Source organism: Rhineura floridana, chromosome 1 (genome assembly GCF_030035675.1).
Source record: "Rhineura floridana isolate rRhiFlo1 chromosome 1, rRhiFlo1.hap2, whole genome shotgun sequence".
NCBI classification, from domain to species: Eukaryota; Metazoa; Chordata; class Lepidosauria; order Squamata; family Rhineuridae; genus Rhineura; species Rhineura floridana.
Genome location: NC_084480.1, coordinates 143,244,686 through 143,266,846, shown reverse-complemented (window position 1 = coordinate 143,266,846; position 22,161 = coordinate 143,244,686). Strand labels below are relative to the sequence as shown.

The 22,161-nt window shown below is 40.6% G+C and overlaps 1 protein-coding gene across 2 annotated transcripts in view; it reads left to right on the top strand.

Annotated features, from left to right (window-relative positions):
• Window positions 1-19,952, top strand: part of MELK (maternal embryonic leucine zipper kinase) — a 42,186-nt gene extending 22,234 nt beyond the window's left edge. For both annotated transcript variants that reach the window (XM_061634685.1, XM_061634677.1), the window contains 8 exons: window positions 8,249-8,335; window positions 10,923-11,054; window positions 11,778-11,903; window positions 14,562-14,766; window positions 15,778-15,874; window positions 16,335-16,497; window positions 18,054-18,157; window positions 19,322-19,952. In XM_061634685.1, coding sequence (XP_061490669.1) covers window positions 8,249-8,335; window positions 10,923-11,054; window positions 11,778-11,903; window positions 14,562-14,766; window positions 15,778-15,874; window positions 16,335-16,497; window positions 18,054-18,157; window positions 19,322-19,499 — 1,092 coding nt within the window. In that variant the 3' untranslated portion in view covers window positions 19,500-19,952. The remainder of the gene's footprint in view (window positions 1-8,248; window positions 8,336-10,922; window positions 11,055-11,777; window positions 11,904-14,561; window positions 14,767-15,777; window positions 15,875-16,334; window positions 16,498-18,053; window positions 18,158-19,321) is intronic.
• The last annotated feature ends 2,209 nt before the right edge of the window (window positions 19,953-22,161 follow it).

Here is a 22,161-nt window from a genome sequence, read left to right as displayed (position 1 = left end):
CCCCCCTCTCCTCTCCTCCCATGTGCGCCCTGCGCTATGCCCAAATCTTTTCTGGAGGATTAGGGGAACCCCCAAAAGAGATTTAGGGGGCATGTGGGGGGAGGAGAGAGGGAGAACATTCCATTGTGTGCTTAGCACTACATCAAATACAACCCAAAGGAAGCTGCTGATGGTCTCTTTGTCCATCTAGACCTAGCAGAGGCTCTCCACGGTGTTGTGCAGAGACCTTTCCATGGCCAGCTACTTGATCCTTTTGACTAGCTGCCAGGAATTGAGTCTGGCACTGTCTGCATGCTTTTGCTTTTCCCACTGAGCTACAATCCATTTTAAACTTGTTTGGGAACGTTTATTTTATTGTTTAGACCATTTCTATACCACTTCATATACTAGAAATATCTCTAAGCGGTGTACAGAAAGTTAGAAAAGCAGCAAGAAGTATTTCAAAAATACACAATAAAACCACTAATACAAACCACTAATAAATACATGTAGGTAGCAATTATTTCTTGTTCTGACAAACCTCCTCACTCGACACCTCTCATCTGGGACTCCATCTATCCACCCTGGCTCTTGCCCAGCCCCCAAACAAACTCACAGATCCCCAAAACTCTTATAAGCAAGAGGGTTCCTGGAAGCTGCTGACATCACCCTAATCATGCTCTCTAGGCTTGCTTTCAGGGGCAGGCACCAAGGTTGGTGGAGCTTCTTCAGGCTGACCACAGCTATGGTTCCATTCAGCACTCTCAGTTGCACCACACAAACCCAGTTCCAAGCAACAGCCGATGTGGTGAGTTTCCTGCGGGGGTCCAAAGGATTGCAGTGTGTAAGGTCAAATGTTGAAGCTCCTAGGCAAAAGTTTTCAGAACTTGGCTCTTAGCAACACTCAGAAGGAACCTGTAGTTAAATAAGCATTTGACATTATACAGCCACAAGTGTGGCTATATACTATAGCCAGCATGGATTTTTCACATTCCGCAATGTTAAATTGAAAATACCCCCCTTCCCATTTGGATAATCTGTTGAAATTAATTAAAAATCAGCCATGTTCACAAAGTACCTCTAATGCTATTACTGACCTTGCCCCATACTCTGACCTTCGTTGTCTGCAGTTTAAAAGTTAAATGTCTGGCTGATTTTTAAGAAATTTTGGCTTGAACTCAATTATAATATCGGGCATGCTCAGTAAGAACCAACTGTCAGTGTTCTAAAAGCCAGACTCCCAGCTGCTGGGCTTGCATAATCAGGAGGTCGTATGCACACCAGACTTTGATTTCACTTGAGACAGTCATGGCTTCCCTCAGAGAATCCTGGGAAGTATAGTTTGTGAAGGGTGTTGAGAGGAGACTCTTATTCCCCTGAGAGAGCTCCAGTGGCCAGACTGGTTTAACAGCAAGATAATGAAGAATTCATGAACAAATGGTGTGCCATTCTTAATTAATGTTCTCAAGATCTTGTGATTTTAATAGTAGATACTTCCTCCATAATCAACTCTCAGTTGAAACAATCTCTCACAAAGAAGTAGATAAATATAAGAAAAAGAATGTTTTGGGAATGGAACAAAAATTGTCATCTTTAGATTCAGAACTTAAAGACTTCTATGAGGAATTAAAAATTTATAAGAGACGAAAGTGATCACAAGACCAATAGAGTGTATCCCTGGTTGTATAAGAAACTGTCAGTCACCTTTTCTATACATGAGACCTCTTTAGGATCACATACAGATTGGGATTCCACCAATGCAGAGTAGCGACGCAGATAGTTCCAATTACAATTCCTCGACTTTTTTAGAAGGCAGAGGCAAACACAAGAGAATGACTACTTACCACAGGAATCGGAAGAGATCCAAGCGAAACAGGTCTCCCCCATATCGTCTCAGGAAGAAACATTACTTGTTAATCTCTCCAAAAGGACTTTGAATGATTTTGAAAAAAGTGTACTGGATAAAGGACTTTCTTATGTTCCTACTCCTCAGCATGACCCTGTTCAAGACAGATTAGATTTATTTTTTCAGAAACATAAATTGCATCAATACTTTGGAGGGACTGTCTCAAAGTTTACAGGTTCTAAAAGCATCTTTAAAACTCTAAATTCATGCCTCCCGTGTCAATAGATCCTTCTATGCAAATTTGAGAGATTAGTCTCTCAGGATTTAGAAAGAATAGAAACAACATCTCAATGTTTATGGCACAATTTAAGTAGCAATGAACAGCAGGTTTTAAAGGAGTTGTCACATGACACCTCCATTGTAATTAAACAAGCTGATAAGGGTGGTGCCATAGTTATTTAGGATGTCCACGATTATAAAAAAAGAGATTTTATCACAGTTATCAGATAAAGCAGCATACGTGGTGTGCCCCAGTGATCCTACTGCAAATACTGCCCATGAAATCAAAATCATCCTTGAAGAAGGTCTCAACCTGGGAGATATAACTATGGATGAGTACAAATTTTTGTTTAACCAAAATCCTAGGGTTCTAGTTTCTTATACCTTGCCTAAGATCCACAAAGGAATAACACCTCCTCATGGTTGACCTATTGTCTCTGGTTTTAATTCTATTTTAGAATCTCTGTCATTGTTGATTATTTTTTGAAACCCTTTATACCAGACATTCCATCTTTTATACCGGATTCTACTGATTTCATGAATAAGGTACAGTCCACCCATATAGAATCTCAGGACACCTTGGTAACTATGGATGTGAGATCACTTTATACCAGCATACCTCAGGAACAAGCAATAGATAATATCCAGTACACATTAGATTAAAGGACAGATAGACATCTTCCCACACATTTTCGTTGCACATTGGCAGAAATAGCCATGTGTAAGAATTATTTTAAATTTGGCAATTCTTTTTATTGACAGATTAAAGAGGTGGCTATGGGATGCCCCATGGCCCCAGAAATAGCCAATTTGTACATGGGATCCTTTGAAAAAGATATCACTGCAGCCTCAAGTCCTTTTTTCGAACAGCTTATATGTTGGTGGAGATTCATAGATGATGTGTTTCTAATTTGGAGGGGAACAGTTGAACATCTGTGTGACTTTTTTGAATGGATGAACAGTAGGAGTTTTCACATCCAGTTTGATTTCCATTACAGTCCAGAATAAATTAATTTTCTTGATTTGTTAATTAGGAAACAAGGTGATCATTTGTGCACTTCTACATACAGGAATCCCACAGATAGAAACACCTATCTAAGGTTTGACAGCTCTCACCCCAAACCACTAAGACAGAACTTACCCTACAGCCAGTTTCTAAGGATTAAACACAATTTGTTCTTCTGAAAAGGATTTTATACAGCAATCCCAGATTTTGAAAAAAAAATATTTGAGAGGGGTTATCCAAAGAATATAGCAGAGGATGATAACTTTAGGAAAGCTTCCCTTAAAAATGCACAGACCTTTTGCAACCTATGTTTAAAACAGCTTCTGATCACTTAAATTGCATTTTGACCTTTAACCTTGTCACTAGTAGACTACAAAGTAGCATTAAAAGGCATTGGCATGTTATACAACATATCCCTGGTTGTCATGAGAAACCAATGATTTCCTTCAAAAGAACTAAGAACTTGAGGAATATTTTGATCAGAAGTGAATTTAGGGATAACAATCATCTGAACTTTAATTCCATACTGGACACAATTGCACCTAAGGGTCACCATCCTGTGGACACTGTGCCTATTGCAGATTTACGTGCAAGGTGACATGAGTTTATTAATCCTGTCAGTCATAAAAAATACACTTTGAATCAGTTCTCCACATGTAACACTGCCAATGTCATTTATGCAATCCAGTGTAGTTGCCAGAAATTTTACATAGGTCAAACATCAAGAAACGCGTAGGGGAACATATTAGTAACATCAAAAACAAGAGATCTGGGGCTCCCTTGGTGGAGCATTTTACAAGATGTCGTCATTCCTTTGTTGACTTTAAATGTTGGGTGTTAGAAAAAATAAATGAACAAAAGCCAAGTTTTATTGAGAGAAATAGTGTAGATTTTGGAACGGAAAACGCTGACCCTTAGTGGTCTCAATGAGGTCTTGTGAATCTCACCAAATACTGATGATACCTTTCATACTCCTTTGCTTCAGTTGTATGTAATTCCCTGTTATACCTGCAATCAGGCACCTGGGTTTGTGTGTATATATGAGCATGCTCAGTGAATGCTTCTTCGTGGTTATTATCAGTGTGAGTAGTTTTGCTGGAGAAGAATATTTTAGACCCATTTATGTACGTAAAAATTACTATTTTTTTCACAGATACATTATGGCTTTATGCTGTATGAAATTCCTGTACAATAATATGGTGTGTTCTCATGATTTTGTTTACAGCCCCTGATGAAGGCCAACCGGCTTTTGTCATAATAAATATATTTTTTCAAGCATTTTGGGTCCCCCCCCTTTTTCTTTTCTTTCTTCAGACTGGTTTAACAATCAGCTGCTCTGATTGAAGGTCTGTGAGGGGAACAGGGTGTCTCCTAGCAACTCTCAGCACCCTTCACTAACTACACTTCCCAGGATTCTTTGGGAGAAGCCATGACTGTCCAAAGTGAAATAATGTGGATGTGGCCAGGGACAGCTTTGGTTTAAATTTGGGTGGGAGGCTACATGTGCCTGCTGTAAAATAAAAAGGTGGGGGAAACCCTGAAAAGCAATGATACTATTCACAATGTTTTCCTTTCGGAAAGGAAAGGGGCTACCTCTCTGCCCAGTGCCTACCTGCCCAATCTCCTTCACTCCCCCTCCTCCTACCCTCCCTGCCCCTCCTCCAGGTCAGTCTTGGACTATGACCTGGGAGACCAGGGTTTGAATCCTCACACAGCCATGAAGCTCACTGGGTGACCTTGGGCCACCCACTGCCCCCCCAACTCAGATGAAGGCAATGATAAAACCACCTCTGAATACCGTTTACCACGAAAACCCTATTCATAGGATCACCATAAGTTGGGATCGACTTGAAGGCAGTCCATTTCCATTTTTGAACATGATTGCACAGAAATAAATCCCATTGAACTCAAAAAGTATGCAACTAATCAATCTTAAGCTTGATTGCATGGGAGTAAATACCATTGAACTCAATAAGCATGCAAATTACCAAACCTGCCCTGCCCCTTCCTTTGCCCCTCCCCCTCCAATCCCCTCCTTCCCCATCCCCCTCCAATCCCCTCCTTCCCCATCCCCCTCATTCCTCTCCCCTCCCTTTTTCTTTCCCTTTCCTCTCCCCTCCCTCTGCTCCACCGTGGTCAGTTTTACCTATCCTAACCCTGATTACATAGGTGTAAATCCCATTGAAATCAATAAGAATGCAAATGATCAGACCTGGCTTTCCCCTCCTTCCTCCTCCCCTCCCCTCTTCCTTCTTCCTCATGATTGCACAGGAGTAAATCCCACTGAAAATAAACAGGCAAATGATCAAACCTGCTCTTCTCCCCTCCCCCCTTCCTGCTCCCATTCCCTGTGGTCAGCTTCACCTATCCTAACCATGATTGCAGGGAAGTAAATCCCACTGAACTCAATAAGCATGCAAATGATCAATCCATTCTCAGCAAGCTTGCACAGGCTCCCATTTCGGATTAAAAAGCAGAGAAATTCATGAATAGGCAAAAAACCTTGTGGTTTAATATCACAGACATCCCTCAATGTAATCTCACATGGCTTCTGTTAGTGTATTCAGCCTCCAGGCACCAAACATTTATTAACCAAGTATGTACTGTATGTATATTCACTAATAGGCAAAAAACCTTGCAGTTTAAGAACGTACCTATAGCCCACAGATATTTCTACCAAACTTTAAAAAGCAGGGAAATTGGGCAGCTATAGTGAATGCACCAGGGGAGCAGGAGACCTGAACTCCTCTCTGAGATATTGTACTGCCCTACAAATTGGTCAAAATGCAAACACAATTTGGGTTGGTCTTTCACACTCCAATCCACTTGCTGTGTAGCTTCGAAGAATTTGGTAACATGCCTCTGAGCATATGGTAAGTGATGGCAACACCTGCAATCAGCCCAAATAGTAGAAAGAAGACATGTGCTGTGCTGATCGGGTTTTAGCAGGGAAGAAGCAACATTATTAAGACAGTTGACATAGTTTAGATAGTCACTTTAAATATGTCTGATTTACTTTGCTATTTCAGCGAAGTTTCCTATAGGAAATCATTTTCTTTTGCTTCTATATATGTGAAGTACAGCAACAGTTTGCAAAATTTACACTAAAAAACTCCAAAAATAATTATGGAATAATGGCACTAACCATTCTGTAGAGTAGTCTCCAGTGGGCACCAGGAGTGTCTCAGTTTGCACAAGATAAAACTGGGAGGTGAAATATATTTTAGGTGTGTTCTATGTTTTTAATTGACTGTGCCCACCTTGCCTTAAATGAAGTGGTTTAAACATAGCAGGCTGAAAACATGCATCTTGGGCAGGCTAAGTTTGTTTTTTCCAACAGCTAGAGTCATTCCTGAAGGAGCAACATATTGTAATCAGTCTGATTTTACACCAAACTTCAATTTCAGATTCAACTGTTAATGCACCCAAAATAGAAATAGAGCATAAGCTCCAATTTGAAACACAAAAGGCTGTCTTCACCATCGTATGACATTGACCAATAAAAAGGCTTTGAAATTAATAAAAATAAATTTGACACAGGTTTCTAGGATGAATAATGAGAGAAATATTTTTTTCTAGATTAGATTCTCTGAGTGTAGAAACAATAGCAACACAGGAATGAAGCAAAGTAAGAACAGCAACAAACATACAAAAATATTATTCTCCATCTTTGGAGATGGCAGGTGTTGCCACCACTCACCATATGCTCAAAGGCACATGTTACCAAATTCTTCCAAGCTACACAGCAAGTGGATTGGACTGTGAAAGACCAACCCAAATTGTGTTTGCATTTTGACAAATTTGTAGGGCAGTCCAATATCTCAGAGAGGAGGTCAGGTCTCCTGCTCCTCAGGTACATTCACTATAGCTGCCCAATTTCCCTGCTTTTTAAAGTTTGGTAGAAATATCTGTGGGCTATAGGAATGTTCTTAAACCGCAAGGCTTTTTGCCTATTAGTGAATCTAGTATATAGTGTGCTTGCATATTGGGCATGAAACTATTCACGCCTGCCACTGTCCATTGAGTGTCACTGTTTCTCTACACCAGAACATTTTACCTTTATGCTCACCTACATTTATTTAAACAGATTTTGTTTATTTTTTCCTCTCTATATACAGTATATAGCACCAGGAGCTATAGCAGATCAATCCAGAAACTACTGCTAGTAATACGTGCAAACTGTGATATTCCTAGTTCTTAATATCTTAAAATCCTCAAGACTATCTTGATTCTGTTGGGTGATCTAGGATAAATGGACAAAATTAAGCTGCAAATATGAAGCAAATGGAGATTATCCATTAGTACTTATACATGGAAAAAGTAGAATGCACTCTAGACTTTAGAAATGATTGTTCTCTTTTAGGTATTCCACACTTTCCTACCATTTTAAGTGGAGGAGCCCTCTTCTCTCCCCACCTCCAGCTCTAAGCATCCTGCAGTGCTTTTATCCAGGTTCTGCAGATGACTGATGTTAATAGATGTCAACATGATGCTGTAAATCCTTCTGCGGCTTGGTATTATTATCCAGGTGTATTTTGCAGTCAAGCCTTCAGAGGGTGAATTTTCCAATTTCTAGGTATTTTTCGGAACACAAAATTGTGAAAGTACAGGTGCAGGTAAAGGAAAAATACCAGTACCAGTGGGTATCATGTTTTGATGTCAACATATTGAGTAAGAACTAGTAGACATTGTCTAACTGTTAGGAATTTGTTAGGAAAGTGTGATTTGTTATTGTATTTTCATTGAAAGTTGTTATTGTTGCTTTTTAATAATGTTATTATCTTATTTAATTTTTGTAAATTGTACTGTTTTTATTGATACGTATTTCTATATTTGTTTATTTTTTTGTAAGTTGCCTTGAGGGCATAATAAACCATAATAATAATATTATACAATATAATATAATATATACCTCTCCACTGAGGTGTACCGGGCAACTTCATTGCACAACTTTCAGCGAATGCTGGAGACGAACCTCTTTACCCTGGCATTCAACACCTGAGATATACATTTTTAGGACTCGCCCTATTTTCTGTGATGTTCAGGTTGTTTTTAACTGTTTTAATTATGTGTTTTAAAATTAGGCAGTTTTAACACCAATATTTAACTGGATTCTCTCCCCTTCCTCCTTCCCCCAGCTTGGGCGTCTTGATGAAGACTGTATTACAGAACTCTCAGTGCATCACAAATGTAGCAGAGAAAGTATGGCAGATGTAATTTCAGAGGTAATGTTTGTCTTTAATAATAATTCTTGAGAGATTATTTGTTGACATATCTAATAATCTTTACAGTGTCTCAAAACTAACATCTCTATTTTAGAACTAGTTTAAGCCCACTAATGTATGTGTTACTATATCTGCCTTGAGCTCTTTTAGAGCTGTTATTGAATAGCTTTGCCCACTGCTACATGTCATCCACTGCAATGTATGGCTGAAGAGTTTGAGGGAATATTCAAGGCTACATACTTGGTTCTCATATGACAGTGATGAATATATAAGGCACCAGAGTAGCTGAGTCCAGTCACCTTACTCCTGGAACCAACAGGACAGCTCCCAGGCTGAAGAACTACTAGCCCAATCTCTGCTCTGCAGCAGAGCCACCCATATGGTGACAAGTGCATGAACCGCATCTTGCTTCAGTTCAGTTAAGGCCATGTGACTTGATAAACCAATGGAGGCTTTGGCTGGCTATGAGCCAAGTTCCTCAAAATGAGTAATTCAGCAGCTGGTGTAATAGCACAGACCATACCGGTTCACCTGGAGCTCGATCCTCTGGCCTGCCTTCGCCTCGTGCCTGTCTCCAGCCTGTTTGTGACCATGGCCTCTGCCTCTGGCCTGTTTTACCCTTGCCTATCTGCTAGCTGCAGCCTGTCACAAAGCTAGGGTCCAGGCCTGAGAGAGACTCTCTGCATGAACTTAAACATGACCGAAATTCTCTGCCAACTACAGATTTTTCTGAACAAATTTCTTTGTGGAGCAGAGGTCCATGAAGACAAAAACTAGAAAGTTATCGCTTTAAACAATTGGATCTCAACTTTCACATACTGTAAGGGAAGAGCTAGCAAACACTTGAGTAGAAGTAACCTTCCTTATGTTGTGTTTGCATCTGAAGAAACTCATTTGAGATTGAAATGCATTGGGACTCCTTGAAAACGTTTTTTTTAACCTCACTGTTGAGTTGCTCTGTTTATGAAGCAACAAAATATGAGTACATGGAACAAGTTTCCTACTGGCATTCTTACTATCAAAGCAACACATCTGCATTTCTTCTGGCTGATTTATCTGAAAAGGCTCTGAAATGGAGCATACACAAGGTTTTTTTTAATTATCAACTGTAGATATTTACATTCTGGGTGCTGTATGCCAAATTGTATTTTTACTTAAAACTTTTCCAGTTATATCTGATCTTAATACCCAGTTTCTTTGAAATATTGTCTTTAGCTGGCTGTCTTCAAACTATCTACTATTAAAACATTTTTCTCATCTGCTGTGACACCCGTGTTATAGAGGATTCTGGGGATATTGTAAAGAGAATTCCATTCACATGGAATAAGTGCACTCTTTGGCATCTCCTACAACATGCTCCAGTAATCTCCTACCTCTATATTGCTGTCAATAAATGGTGGTGTGGGGTAAGCTGATTCTTCAGGGAATCTTGTCCTGATTATTGATCAGGCACCCCTGAAAGATTTCTGAGGAATGATGGGATTTCCCTTCACACAGTTTGAAAACTGACATAAGCAATTGGTCTCTTGCAAATATCCTGGTCAATATACTTTACCAATGATACGCAGAAATTCCTGCAATTTACACCTCTTAAGAAGATCTTGCAAACCTAAATTCTTACTGCTTAGGCAGCATCCTCATGGCAATCAGCTGCTTATTTCATGGTAAGAATTTGCATATTTCATGGCACATTGACTCGAAAGTACAGACTGTTCTACAATTATAAAATTAATGCAGTAGAGGTTTGAAGCAGAAGGTGAATTTCACAGAAATCTGTTATCATAATGGGGGCAAAAGACAGGATTAATGGAGTTTTGAATCTAAATTGCTAAACTTATTCCAGATGGGCAAATGCACGTCTGACTTTTTGAGGGCCCAAAGTGGTTGAAAGGCAGAAAAGACAAAGGCAAGAGTTGCGTAAATTCATTTTTCAGAGAAGGATGGGGTGCACAGTAATAAGATATAACTTTGTTTTAGAACTAGGATATATTTACAGAACCCTTGAGAGCCCCTTCCCTACAAGAAAAAAGAGCTGGAGAAATTTGAAGTCTAGGAAGAGAAAGACCTTGGCTAAGCAGATTGCTGTTTTTACATTGCAGAAAATAGCATTTATGTACTGAAATCTACCTAGTTCCTTCCTTATTCCATTATCTGATATGGCAAGGTTCCTCCCACTTCCAGTGCATCATGCACTGGATGATGCCAGCCTCTTGTATGTCACCTCCTGGAATTCCGCTAGAGCCTTAACATTGGACTCGTTTGCAATCCACAATATACCATAAGTATCTCTGTCTTGGGGTTTTGCTCAGAGAAACGTTTTGTTCCAGTATTATGTCTTTTTATGCTCTTTAATGTGAACACCCTTTGACTGTCTCTGGAAAGAAAGGTCTTCCAGAAATTAATAAATCAATATGAATTCCATGCCAAACATTTTTTTTAAGTAACAGTAAGCTCAGAAAAGGGTGGGGTTAAAGAGTACTTAAATGTGCAGGATACTCATTTTTCTGGGATTTGGTAGTAATTTATATGTTACCCCACTACTGGAAGATGGCTGAAAAACTAACCTAAATCTATTTCATATTCTTAGTGGAAATATGATCATGTGTCTGCAACATACCTCTTGCTTCAGTCCAAGAAGGCTCGTGGTAAGCCTGTCCGTCTGAGGATTCCAAATGTAACAGCAGAAGGTGCTAGCATCACTCCATCCAGGGAGCAGAAGGTGCATTCTGCATATTTTGTTACTTAGAAAACAATGTGTCTTACTCCTGAAACTTGGTGTGTCTTGGTTTTTTTAGCAAACGATAGTTCTGCTGTCAGACACTGGATGTTCTGACTTGGAAGCAAGTAGTATAATGAAGCTGCAACTATAAAGTGCAATATCCAGAGAATGGATGGAAGGGTCCGTTCACAGTATGCTGCTGTGTTAAAGCTAAGCAAATCTCTGGTTAGACCTTCAGTGGGAGAGAGCCACTCAGATTAGCACTCCCAAGCAATGACCTCTTCCAAAGGAAGAGCCTGGTATAAGTATAATAAAAATGAAATGGGTTGTAGCTACTGAATCCTCCAAATGCACAGGACAATTCCCTTTTTAGGGAATTCTAGGATTGCCCCACCCCTTCTTTACAGTGAGGACCAAACAGTCTTGAATGCTAGAATTTCTTGGCCTGCTAAGCAAAAAATGGGACTTGGTTGGAAACTGATTGAAGCTGAACTTAACGTTCAGTCATAGGGACTTGTTCAACCAAGCTGAACCACTGTAGTTCAAAGTGAAGTGCTGGCTGTTCACTAAGCCTTTCCTTCAACTTCACTGAAAACAAGGATCAGTACCAAAACGACTGGATCACTCTTTTTTGTAATTCCCCAAAGATCTTCAGAATTAACCAGGAAGGGTTCTGAAAGTGCATTCATCTAGTGACTCTATCAAAAATATCTCTTTGAACAGTTTTTCAAAAAGGCCTTATCTTATGAAGGCGATCTAGAAATGACATGTGGGTTTGGATCCATGGAATTTCTAGCTTCTTATGGAGAATCTCAGCCTGTATTCTGCAATACACCCACAACAAAGCAGGTATCTATTGCTACTAACTAATTAACAGATCTTCTAAACTATGCTTGACTCTACTGTTAAAACTTGGTATTGGCTCAGAGGTTGTGCTTTATCTAAAACAGCTTGTGTCTTAAGTGACAATGAGAATCTTTGGGAGGTGATTAGTGCATTCACTTGGGTATGTCCCACCTCTGTAGACTTGAGCAAAAAAAAAAAGCATATTTTGCATGGGTGGAATAGCCAGGCCGTATCTCTTCCCAGTGTGGAAAGGCGTAGCTCAGTAGTGTGGTGCATGCTTTGTGTGCAAAGGATCCCAGGTTCAATCACTGGCATCTCCAGGTAGCGCCTGAGAGATACTCTTGTCTGAAACACTGGAGAGCTGCTGCCATTCAGAATAGACCAGGGCTAGTCAATGTGGCACTGTCTGGACACTGGATACGTCCCATCAGTCTGAACCAATATGGCAAGCAGTAATGGATGATGAGAGTTAGAGTCCATAACATCTGGAGACAACAATGTTGCCTACTTCTGGTGTATGCAACACTGAGCTAGAGCGACTTGTCGGGCAGCATCTGATGGTCTAGCATTGTTGAACTCAAGCAGGTGTAACCCAATCAGTGTCTGGATGGTAGATTTGGATGTAAACAGCTCTGAGCTTTCCCAAAGAAGATGGGATGGTTTCTGTGCAGGGGAAATAGGACTGGGCATTGTTAGGATAACCTTTTCCTTCACCCTGATTCAGGAAAAAAAATCACACTAAAGGTTTATGGTGTATATTTTGACCCCAATGAGATTTCCATTGGTAAGGTGGGGTTATTTTTTATCCCCAGAAACCATTTTGCGGAGGGTCAGCCCAAGTGTGCATGACAGCACTCAGAAAACACTTATTTAGAGGAGGTAGAATTCTTCTGAGCAGTAAATGCTTGCCCCTTCCCTATACATATTGAGTAAACAACATTTCTGGCCTTGAAAAAGCTAACATTTTTATTTTCAATTGCAAACAAGAAAAATGTTTTAAAGTGCAAAAAAAGTTAAAATGTCATGAAAACACTGTAAACTGTTTAGGAACAACTTTAATTTATTATACAACCTGCAAATAAACGGTTGGCCCTAGATGCTTTCTGATGTTCCTGGTTGTTCTGTGGTGGACTGTTCTAAAGATGTCCTCCAGGCCCTTCCATTTCTTTCTCTGTTATGCCCAGCTAGACTGGCAAAAAGGGGGAAATGTTCTACTTTGAATGCAGGCAGCCTGCAGTCTGTCTAGTGTGCCCAGTGACATTGGCATAAAAAGGAGAGGGGAACCCTACTTGTCCCAGAACATGGGGCAGGGGTCGGGGAAGCTTGGGCAACGAAAGGGGTTTATAATTCCCACCAATGATAAAATAAATCTTACTTTTCTTGTGAAAATGAAATGGACTGCCTTCATGTTGATCCCGACTTATGGCGACCCTATGAATAGGGATTTCATGGTAAGCGGTATTCAGAGGGGGTTTACCATTGCGCTCCTCTGAGGCTGAGAGGCAGTGACTGGCCCAAGGTCACCCAGTGAGCTTCATGGCTGTGTGCGGATTTGAACCCTGGTCTCGCAGATCATAGTACAACACCTTAACCACTACACCACACTGGCTCTCTCATTTTGCTTGTAGAAGCTATGGTTTCTTCTTCCAAGAGCCAAAGATGTGTCCTTCTGCAACAATGGGACCTTGGAGATATGACTGCAAGTTTGTTTACTGTTTTGTCATGCTGTGAAGGAGAGTAACTCAGGCTTACAGAAGATCTAGGATAGTCTAACATTTCTGCCTTGCATCGCAAAAAGCGAGCATGTATGTATGCATGTGACTTTGTCATCTGAGCCCAAGCTTGTTTGCCCTTGCCAAGGTGGAAGAGGTATTTTGATTCCTGTGCAATTTGGTTACCTATCCCTGACCTTTATTTCCATGAAAAAACAATGGGGACTTTTTTTACCCTTATCTGTTAATATTGGCTGGGGTCAAAATGGACCCCAATAGCTAAATTCAGTGAATTTCCATGGTATATTTTGACCCCAGGTAGTTTTTGGTTTCCAGAAGGAAGTGGTAACAGGCTGAAATTTGGAAATGTTATAAGGCTGTTAGTTTATGACAATGTCCCAGAAGGACTACCCTGTTGGTCTCCGTATGTTCAAATTGCAGAATGAAAAGTCCACCTGGGAGAGGAGTTGACCCTATGAATCAGGGTGATATGATGTATGATGTATCTGGCAGTTATAAAATCTGGCTAATAGATCTGGGATTGTTCATGACAGGAGTGCAGATAGTGACAGGATGAGTCAAATAAAATCATTGTACATATCTTAATGAGTGCTTGAATTGGCTGTGAAGGAGAGTAACTTGGGCTTACAGAGGATCAAGGATAGTCTAACATTTCTGCCTTGCATTGCAAAAAGCGAGCATGTATGTATGTAAAAACTGAATGATGCGATACAAGGGAAGGGAGAAACTGGATCATTTAATGTGCAGCAGGTAGAGAGGATTCTGCTGCCTTGCTAAGCTGAGCTTTGTCTAATGAAGTCACTAGGTTGCCAGCATCTGTGATGGCTTGAACTGTGACCTGATCTGAACAATGTGGTGATCTTCACATGTGACTTGATAAGGATAAAGAAAAAATGTTTCCTTCATCGTAACGTTTTCTTTTGAAAAGCCTCAATTGTTCTTGGATGGAGAAGAGTTCACATCACCTCTGCTTCCTGTGCAAAGGAAAGGAGCATCAAAGAAACAGGCCAACAAAGAGAACTCTGGTGCAAAGCCAGAGCCCTTTGTGCTGCTTCCTCCTCCAAATACACCACCTTGGGCCGTGAATGAGAAGAGACTGCTGACCACACCAAATCGTGCACTTCCACCTGAAGGTATGGCTTGTAAAGGGGAAGGAATTGCCATTGGAAATGCAAAACTGCTAAGAAATACTATTTTTACTTTTAGTTACCAGGATATGTTTACTGCTTAATCATCAAAACCTCTCAGTGGCTTACATAAAACAAATACTAGGTTGGGGGGAGGGGCTTGAGGCAGAAACTACAGGCTGACATTTGACAGCAAGTGACTGCTGCTGAAAAAGGCATCTTTGTGTTTGAGGCTTCCTGCCCCATCTATGATGTATTGGAGCACTTGCCCTGGTGTCACATTGGTCTACCTTATCTTGCCTCTAGGCCAAAAACACAATAGAGCTAATGCACATCTGCTCCCAGGAGAGACATTCCAAAGTTTCAAGGGGGCAAGAGTGGAAAGCCCTATTTCATCAATTATCTTATTGATAGTACTGTTCAAAGAGGCCTGCTCTGCAGGAGTCAGCAGGCTAGTTCTTAATTTACTGTGTACCTATTTTAATACACTTGGAACAGTTTTTTCAAGGTACCCGCATAACAGCCTTTCAAAAATCTATTTTATTCTATTCATAATTATCAGGCTGTTAAACTACTGTGCTTTTGCAGTTAGCCAAACACTTCTGAACACTGCAATTTTTGGTTTTGGCCCCAAAATAACGATTAGAAGTACTTGCTTTGGCCCCAGATCGAACTCCTCTGCCATCACTTAAGCTTGTTGTTCTGTTCACAATCTCTTTCAAATCTCTCCTTTGAAATCCACCCTCTTCTCTGACATGTGGCTTACACCCCTTTCAATCTTCCTTTGGGGGAGGTGTTTAACTAAAACCATCAACCTTTAGTCTTCTGGGGGCCACTGAGGATGCTTGGTCCTTTTCAAGGGAGGAATCTTAGGCTGACAAATTGATTTTCCTGGTGTGTAGAAAAAAAATATCAAGAATGACCATGTTTTGCTACCAAACTAACAAGCATGGGACCAAGAAGGCCTGATAAAGCATCTTTGTAAATTTACTGAAACCTGTGTGGTGCTTCTTACAGAGACAAGTCAAGCAGCCCCCAGTGAGACCCCAGTTAAGCTACCGCCTCCTACAAGACTGTGTGAATTGGCAGCCGGAGTCATTAGCCCTGAGAGAAGGTAAATGTCCATTTAACTTAAGTATATTCAGGTAGTCTATTGTAGAATCTTAATCCTTGTATTGATAGTGGAAAGCTTTTTGCAATGGCATCTGTTTGCTCTGTTATAACCCATTTAAATCCTTTCCTACATTTACCAACAAATATTTAAAAAGCTGCAGAAAAAAAATCTTTACACACTTCAGTAGTCTTGGATGCATTCCTGTTTTCCATAATTAAAATTCACTCTTGTGCCCCCAGAGAATTGGAGCATATATACAATTCACTCTCAAAAATCCCAAATTACTGTTGTGCAGCAGGTCCTTTTAGTCACGTCTTTGTCAGTTCCCCCTTCTCTCCTCTCTGTTCCCCCCCTCCCAAAAGATCAAAGGCTGAAAGACCTTTTTACTGATGCATTTAGAAACTACCAATTCCTAGCCACTGAAAACATTTGTGCACTTGCTATCTCTGAATGTGACCAGGTGTCGCTCAGTGGAAGTGGACTTGAACCATTTGGAAAGTGGTCAAAAGAAGAAAGGGACAAAAATGTTTGGGAGCCTTGAGAGAGGCTTGGATAAAGTTATTACAATGCTTACACCAAACAAAAAGAAAGGATCAGCCAAAGAAGGTCCGAGGAAGTTAAAGGTAGGTTTCCCAAACCATCTAGAATTTCTTTTGCTGATGAGACTATCAAATGCGATGCAAATAAAATCTAGCAGTAAATATAGATGCCTGTTTTTGGCTATAGACTTCTATGGCTATGATCCCAACAACCTGAACCGCATGTTTGGTGGTGCCCATTTTAAGCAAGCAGTAAGTCCTCACTCTATTGGAGACATTGTGCGTTTGGATTTTCTTTTTTTAAAAAAAACAACCCTATAATAAAGTGGTTTCTTGTCACTATTCTAACTGAATAATGTTTGGGTTAGTGGTGTCAGTCTTTGCCAGTAGCGTAACTAGCTTTTCATGTGCCCTGTGCAAGGTTTTATTTTTGGGCCCCTTAATTTTTTTTGGGGGGGGGGAAATAATAATAAAACAAATACGATATAACAATCGTTTATAAATAATTTTCATTTCAGCAAATCCATTTCAGGGCCCCCTTCGTCCTGTGCCTGTGCACCTGTTGCACCTGCCTAGTTACGGCACTGGTCTTTGCACTGTATCAACCTAGAACAGCAACTGTGTAATGCTTAGACACAGTCTGCACATACCATCCTAGACTGAGCTGCCTTGTCTTCCAAGCTTTTCAAGTGTGCTCCCAGAACTAACCAAAAACTTGCTTGTTTTGTGGTATACTTAAATTCACAATTCAGTAAGCCTTTTTCATTGCTGAACAGGAAAAATCTGGAAAGTTAGTTGCAGAATCAAGTCCAAATGATGATCCGTTTTAGTAGCTATCAACTTTTGGAATTCAGTTGGAGAGATTCAGCTGCAGCTGAATGTCCTTGTATTGCCAAATGATTCTTGCAATGTAACCTGTGTGATCCAGCCCATAAACAAAGCTGGCAAAGGCCCATATGTATGCTTAGCTAGTAGTAGGCAAGTAAGAGCCAGTTTTTTGATGCTCACGGGGATTTCATGTCTTGGATTTAGACTTCTGGGCTCTTTAACTAAAATTCAAGGGGCAAACATCAGAATATGGTTACAGCTGGAACATTAAGAAACTTAATTTTAGTAAAAGAAGACCTTAGGTTTATTGAAATCATTTGGATAGAACTTCTTTACAGGACTTTTGTGCATGTGTCTGGCCTGAAATATTGATTTTCAACAAAAGAGAACCTTAGGAAATGGTGTGCAAAACTCCCTGCTTAAACCCTACTAAGCATGCTGGGAAGACTAGCATTATCTTCTGGATAATACTTAACCGGTAAATTGCAGTGTTTAGGAAAAAAGGAAGCTGCCTTATATCAAGTCAGACCATTGGGCCATCTAATTCAGTATTGTCTACTTTGACTGCCAGCAGCTCTCCAGGATTTTGAACAGAGGTCTCCCCTAGCCCTACCTGGGATTGAACCTGAGACATTCTGCATACAAAGCAGATGGTTTGCCACTAAGCCATGGGCCACAACATCTTTTTCATCCTCTACGCCAGCTCCCTGGGCTTTTTTCCTGAAAAGAGTGCAGCTGGTGTTTAAACATGCAGTGCAGAATGTGTCTTAAACATGTGTACCAAATATGTTTGTGTGAAACACTTTTTCTAGGCTCATTACAATGTGACCACCACAAACTTATTAAATCCTGATGAGCTGCTGAAGGAAATAATTGCAGTCCTTCCAAAAAAACAAGTCGAATATGTACAGAAGGGGTGAGTGTGTGACTATTTCTTCCTTTTTTTCTGCCCAGTGTCTTGTTAGATTCTCTGATCCTCTAGTGAGCTTTTATCTGGGTCATTCTATTTCAGAACTGTGGCCCGGTTTGCATGCTGCATCAAACCAGAGTTTTATTTTAACTATGCTTTAATGTGAATGACCAGTGCTCTACTGCATGCTGCTGAAACTGCAGGTGCTTAGCTCCTCCCTGTTCCTCCTTATGCTGCTTGCAAACGAGCCTTGTTCTGGCTTGTTGTGTCATCCAAGCCTGGGTTCGTGGGTTGTTTCTGTCCAAACTATGAATGGAAGTCATGGTTTATTCTTGCATATTACTAAAAGATCAACATAGATGTATTGATATACTGAAATTGTAATTTAACCAATGCAAATAGCTCCTTGGTAGAAAGAACATTTTCTTGATGTCTTCTAAAAAGATACACCAGGATCAATCTTTGTAAAATGTGTTCCCTTATCTCTTAGTCCCATCATTTTTTAAGACTTGGTCCCTATCTTGATTGATAATTAGAGTAAACTGCTGATCAAACAAATGAAAGCAGGCTTAATGACCTCAAGTAGAGAAATGTCACCGTAGGCTCCTGCTGGGAGGAAGGGCGGGATATAAATCAAATAAATAAATACGTTCAAAAAGGGCCACAATCAATGTCACATCTTGTAAATCAGTATCTTCATTTTCTGAATTGTCTTATGAGCTGTCTGATAAAACACTCAATGTCAGGTCTGATGACAGAATCAGCAGGACTAAGTGGAAATTCTGTTTTTCCTTGTCTTGTACCACTTCAGGCTGCAGGTGGGTGGCATGCTAGTGCCCTCTTGTGGTGGTAGGGAACTTTCCTACATAAAGTGCTAGGATGTCAGGGAGAAGGGTTCATTCTAGCCTTTTCCAGGACATACTATTCTATGACGAGGAGTGTTTTTTAAAAGCAGGGGAATCATTCATTACATAGCCTCCCATCTATATCCTTACACCTCAGAAAAAGCTTTCTGACTTGATTCTACTGACCGAATGTGCTGGTCCTCCAGTGTAGTATGTTCGTAATAGTTGACTCTTAATCCATCTTATTGCTAGAATTGTCTCTCCTGCAATATCTGACTTGTTGTAAGTGCTTGAACTAATTTTCCTTTTCTTTTGTCTTACATAGCTATAAACTGAAATGTCAAACCCAGTCAGACTTTGGCAAAGTGACAATGCAGTTTGAGCTGGAAGTCTGCCAGCTGAGCAAACCTGAAGCAGTGGGCATTAGGAGGCAGCGGTTGAAGGGCGATGCTTGGGTCTACAAAAGACTAGTGGAAGATATCCTGTGTAGCTGCAAGCTATAGCTCTTGGCTCATTGTGAGAACACAGACAGTCTTAACTATGGACCGTTTTAACTAACCTAAGCCATGTTCATTTTAGCTGTTGGTAAGCTCACCTAATCTATTCCAAGAATGAGTATTTTTATTTTTAAATAGGAACTCCTTTGTGAATAAATATAACCTACTCTGCCGTTATCTGGCCTTGTTTCTTTTTTTAATCATTAAAATGTACATTAGTTATTTCTTGGATAACGTTGAATTGTGACTTGGGAAATGCAACTTCTCAAACAGTTTTGTGAACAGCATGCTGCCTTTCATTTAGAAAGAGGTAATGTGTTCTGATTCAGTTTTATCAGTTAACAGAAAATGGAAGAATGAAATTCAAGCTGTACTTACTGAAATGGTTAAACAAGACCACAGCTATGTTTCAGAATTAACTTTGCTTTTTGTTATCTTTAATAAACCTGTAACATTATGGCCATTCATTCCTGAATCTTTTTGCTGCACCATAGAGACACTACAGCAGAGTTGCCACCTTTCCTGCATTTCAGAATGCCTATCCCACAGTCTTCAGACAATGTGATCTGGTTCACAGGGGAGCCTTAAACAGAGTTTCCATGTAGTCAGATGTTTCAGAGTGGCCTGCAGTATAACAGCTGCTACCATCACTTGCTGAGAGTTATCTTCATGCCCTCTTGCTGCTGATGCCCCCTGATGGCCTTGCCGTCTTTGCCACTGCAAGTAACAGCTGAAGGGTAAAGTAAAACAGCTTTTTCTATATCACTTTCTCCTTCTCCTTGGCTATTGCTAGAAGCAGCCAGGGGGGTGCCAAAAGGCAAGCAGGCTGGGAGAGGCTCTTGGTGTGTGACTACAGCAGAAATTATAGCTGCTGCGCTCAGATTGGCTTCTGACCATGCAGAGTTTCTTTTTAGGGTTCCTGTGTGAACCAATGAGAGCATGCTCAGTTGCCTCCTAATGTCTTCCTTTGAGGTTTAATAATTCAGCTTTAGACAATTACTATTTCATGTTAGGGCCTTTGCACATAATCTTTAGAAGGCTAGCATTCAGAGGCATATTATTAAATGGTCTTGTAAGCCAAACCCAAATAAATGTACAGTAGGGCCCCACTCATACGGCAGGTTAGGTTCCAGACCCCTGCCAAAAAGCTGATCAGCTGTAGCGTGGGGGTCTGGAACCTAACCCGCTGATCGCGCTGGAGGAGGAGATCAGCTGTAGCGCGCTACAGCTGATCTTCCCCTCCTCCAGCAAGATCAGCTGGAGCGCAGGTGTGATGTTCCTGATTTGTAATGTAAATATGGTAAGTGGAGTGAGAGAGGAGGGGGAGTACACGGGCTGTAGAATGATGGATGATTGGCTGAGCGTTTGAATGGCTGGGAGTATAAATGGAAGGATGACAGTTGAATGGAGGTGGTTGTTGGTGGTGGAGAGGTTGGTGTGAAGAGTATAAGGTGGCTGTTGAGAGAGTGAAATAGGAGTTCTGAGGCAATTATTAGGAAGTAAAGTACATAAGAAAACATATATGAAACCATAAGCTTGTCAACAAAGTAATTAAGTAATCTTGTTATTTTTAGTGTTCAATAAATATTTCTTGGTTACAAAAAGCCTGATTCTTCAGCTGGGATACACAATCCAGGGGGGATGGCAGAGTAACCAAGGCTGAACAGTAATTGTATCAAATGGTGGCAGCGGCGGAGGAAAAGAGATTGTATCCAGTACCACAGAGAAACCCAGGGCTATAAGCTTCAGTGCAAGAGGCTGCAGAGGGGTTTGGGAATTACCTATACCCATAGACACAAGGTATCGAGAAAGCCTGGCAGAGACTAAGGCACAGTCTAAAGGTTATAAGAGATACAGAGTGTTGGGTAGTAAGGCCTAGCAGGGGGATCTTCTGAGATCTGTGCTAGTGCAGTGAAAGGTAAAAATAAAGCTGACGATCCTGTCTGCTGGTAGCCACAAGTGAGAGCGTCACCGGTGGTGCCAGGGAAGGACGTCACAGCAGGGAGCTTCAGTCTCCCCTCTAGCTGATCACCCCTCTGGCACCGTATTAGCGGAATGCAGAAAAGCAGGGTGCCAAAAAGCGGGGCCCTACTGTAGCAACAATTGCCACTTTTGTTTCTTGACGATAGCTCCTAGATTTCGTAAAAAAGGCAAGTCCTACTTCCATTTAGATTTAGAAACAACTGAGGCTGAGCTAGTTCAAAATCTTTTCTTATTTTGTAAAGTTTGGCATTATTCCTGGTACTCTGATATTGCTGCCAGGAGAACTTCTAAAAGCGGTTTGAAAAGTCTGCACTTTATGTGAAATTCCACTGGGCATGCGCAAGCTCTTGGGGTGCCAAAGCAGGTCTCAAGATCTTTGCTAGGAAGTCTCTTAGGGGTAATCTCTCTTTTTAGTTCCAATAGTTTTTAAAAGGTGAAACAAAATGTTCTGCAACAAGGATATCATACTGAAATGTTTTAGACTTAACATTTCTGTATGCTGTAGAGCTGCTTCTAGATAGCCAAGAAATTTGTTTAATCATTCTATCAATGTCTTCATGCATTTTTTATCTGTACCTCCATTCCCTTTTGGTATCACTCTGTCTTAGTCCAAAACTGGAGAACCTTTCTACCTCTTGATCAACATGTTGCCTGCCAGATGTTAGACTGCATCAACCTTAGCCAT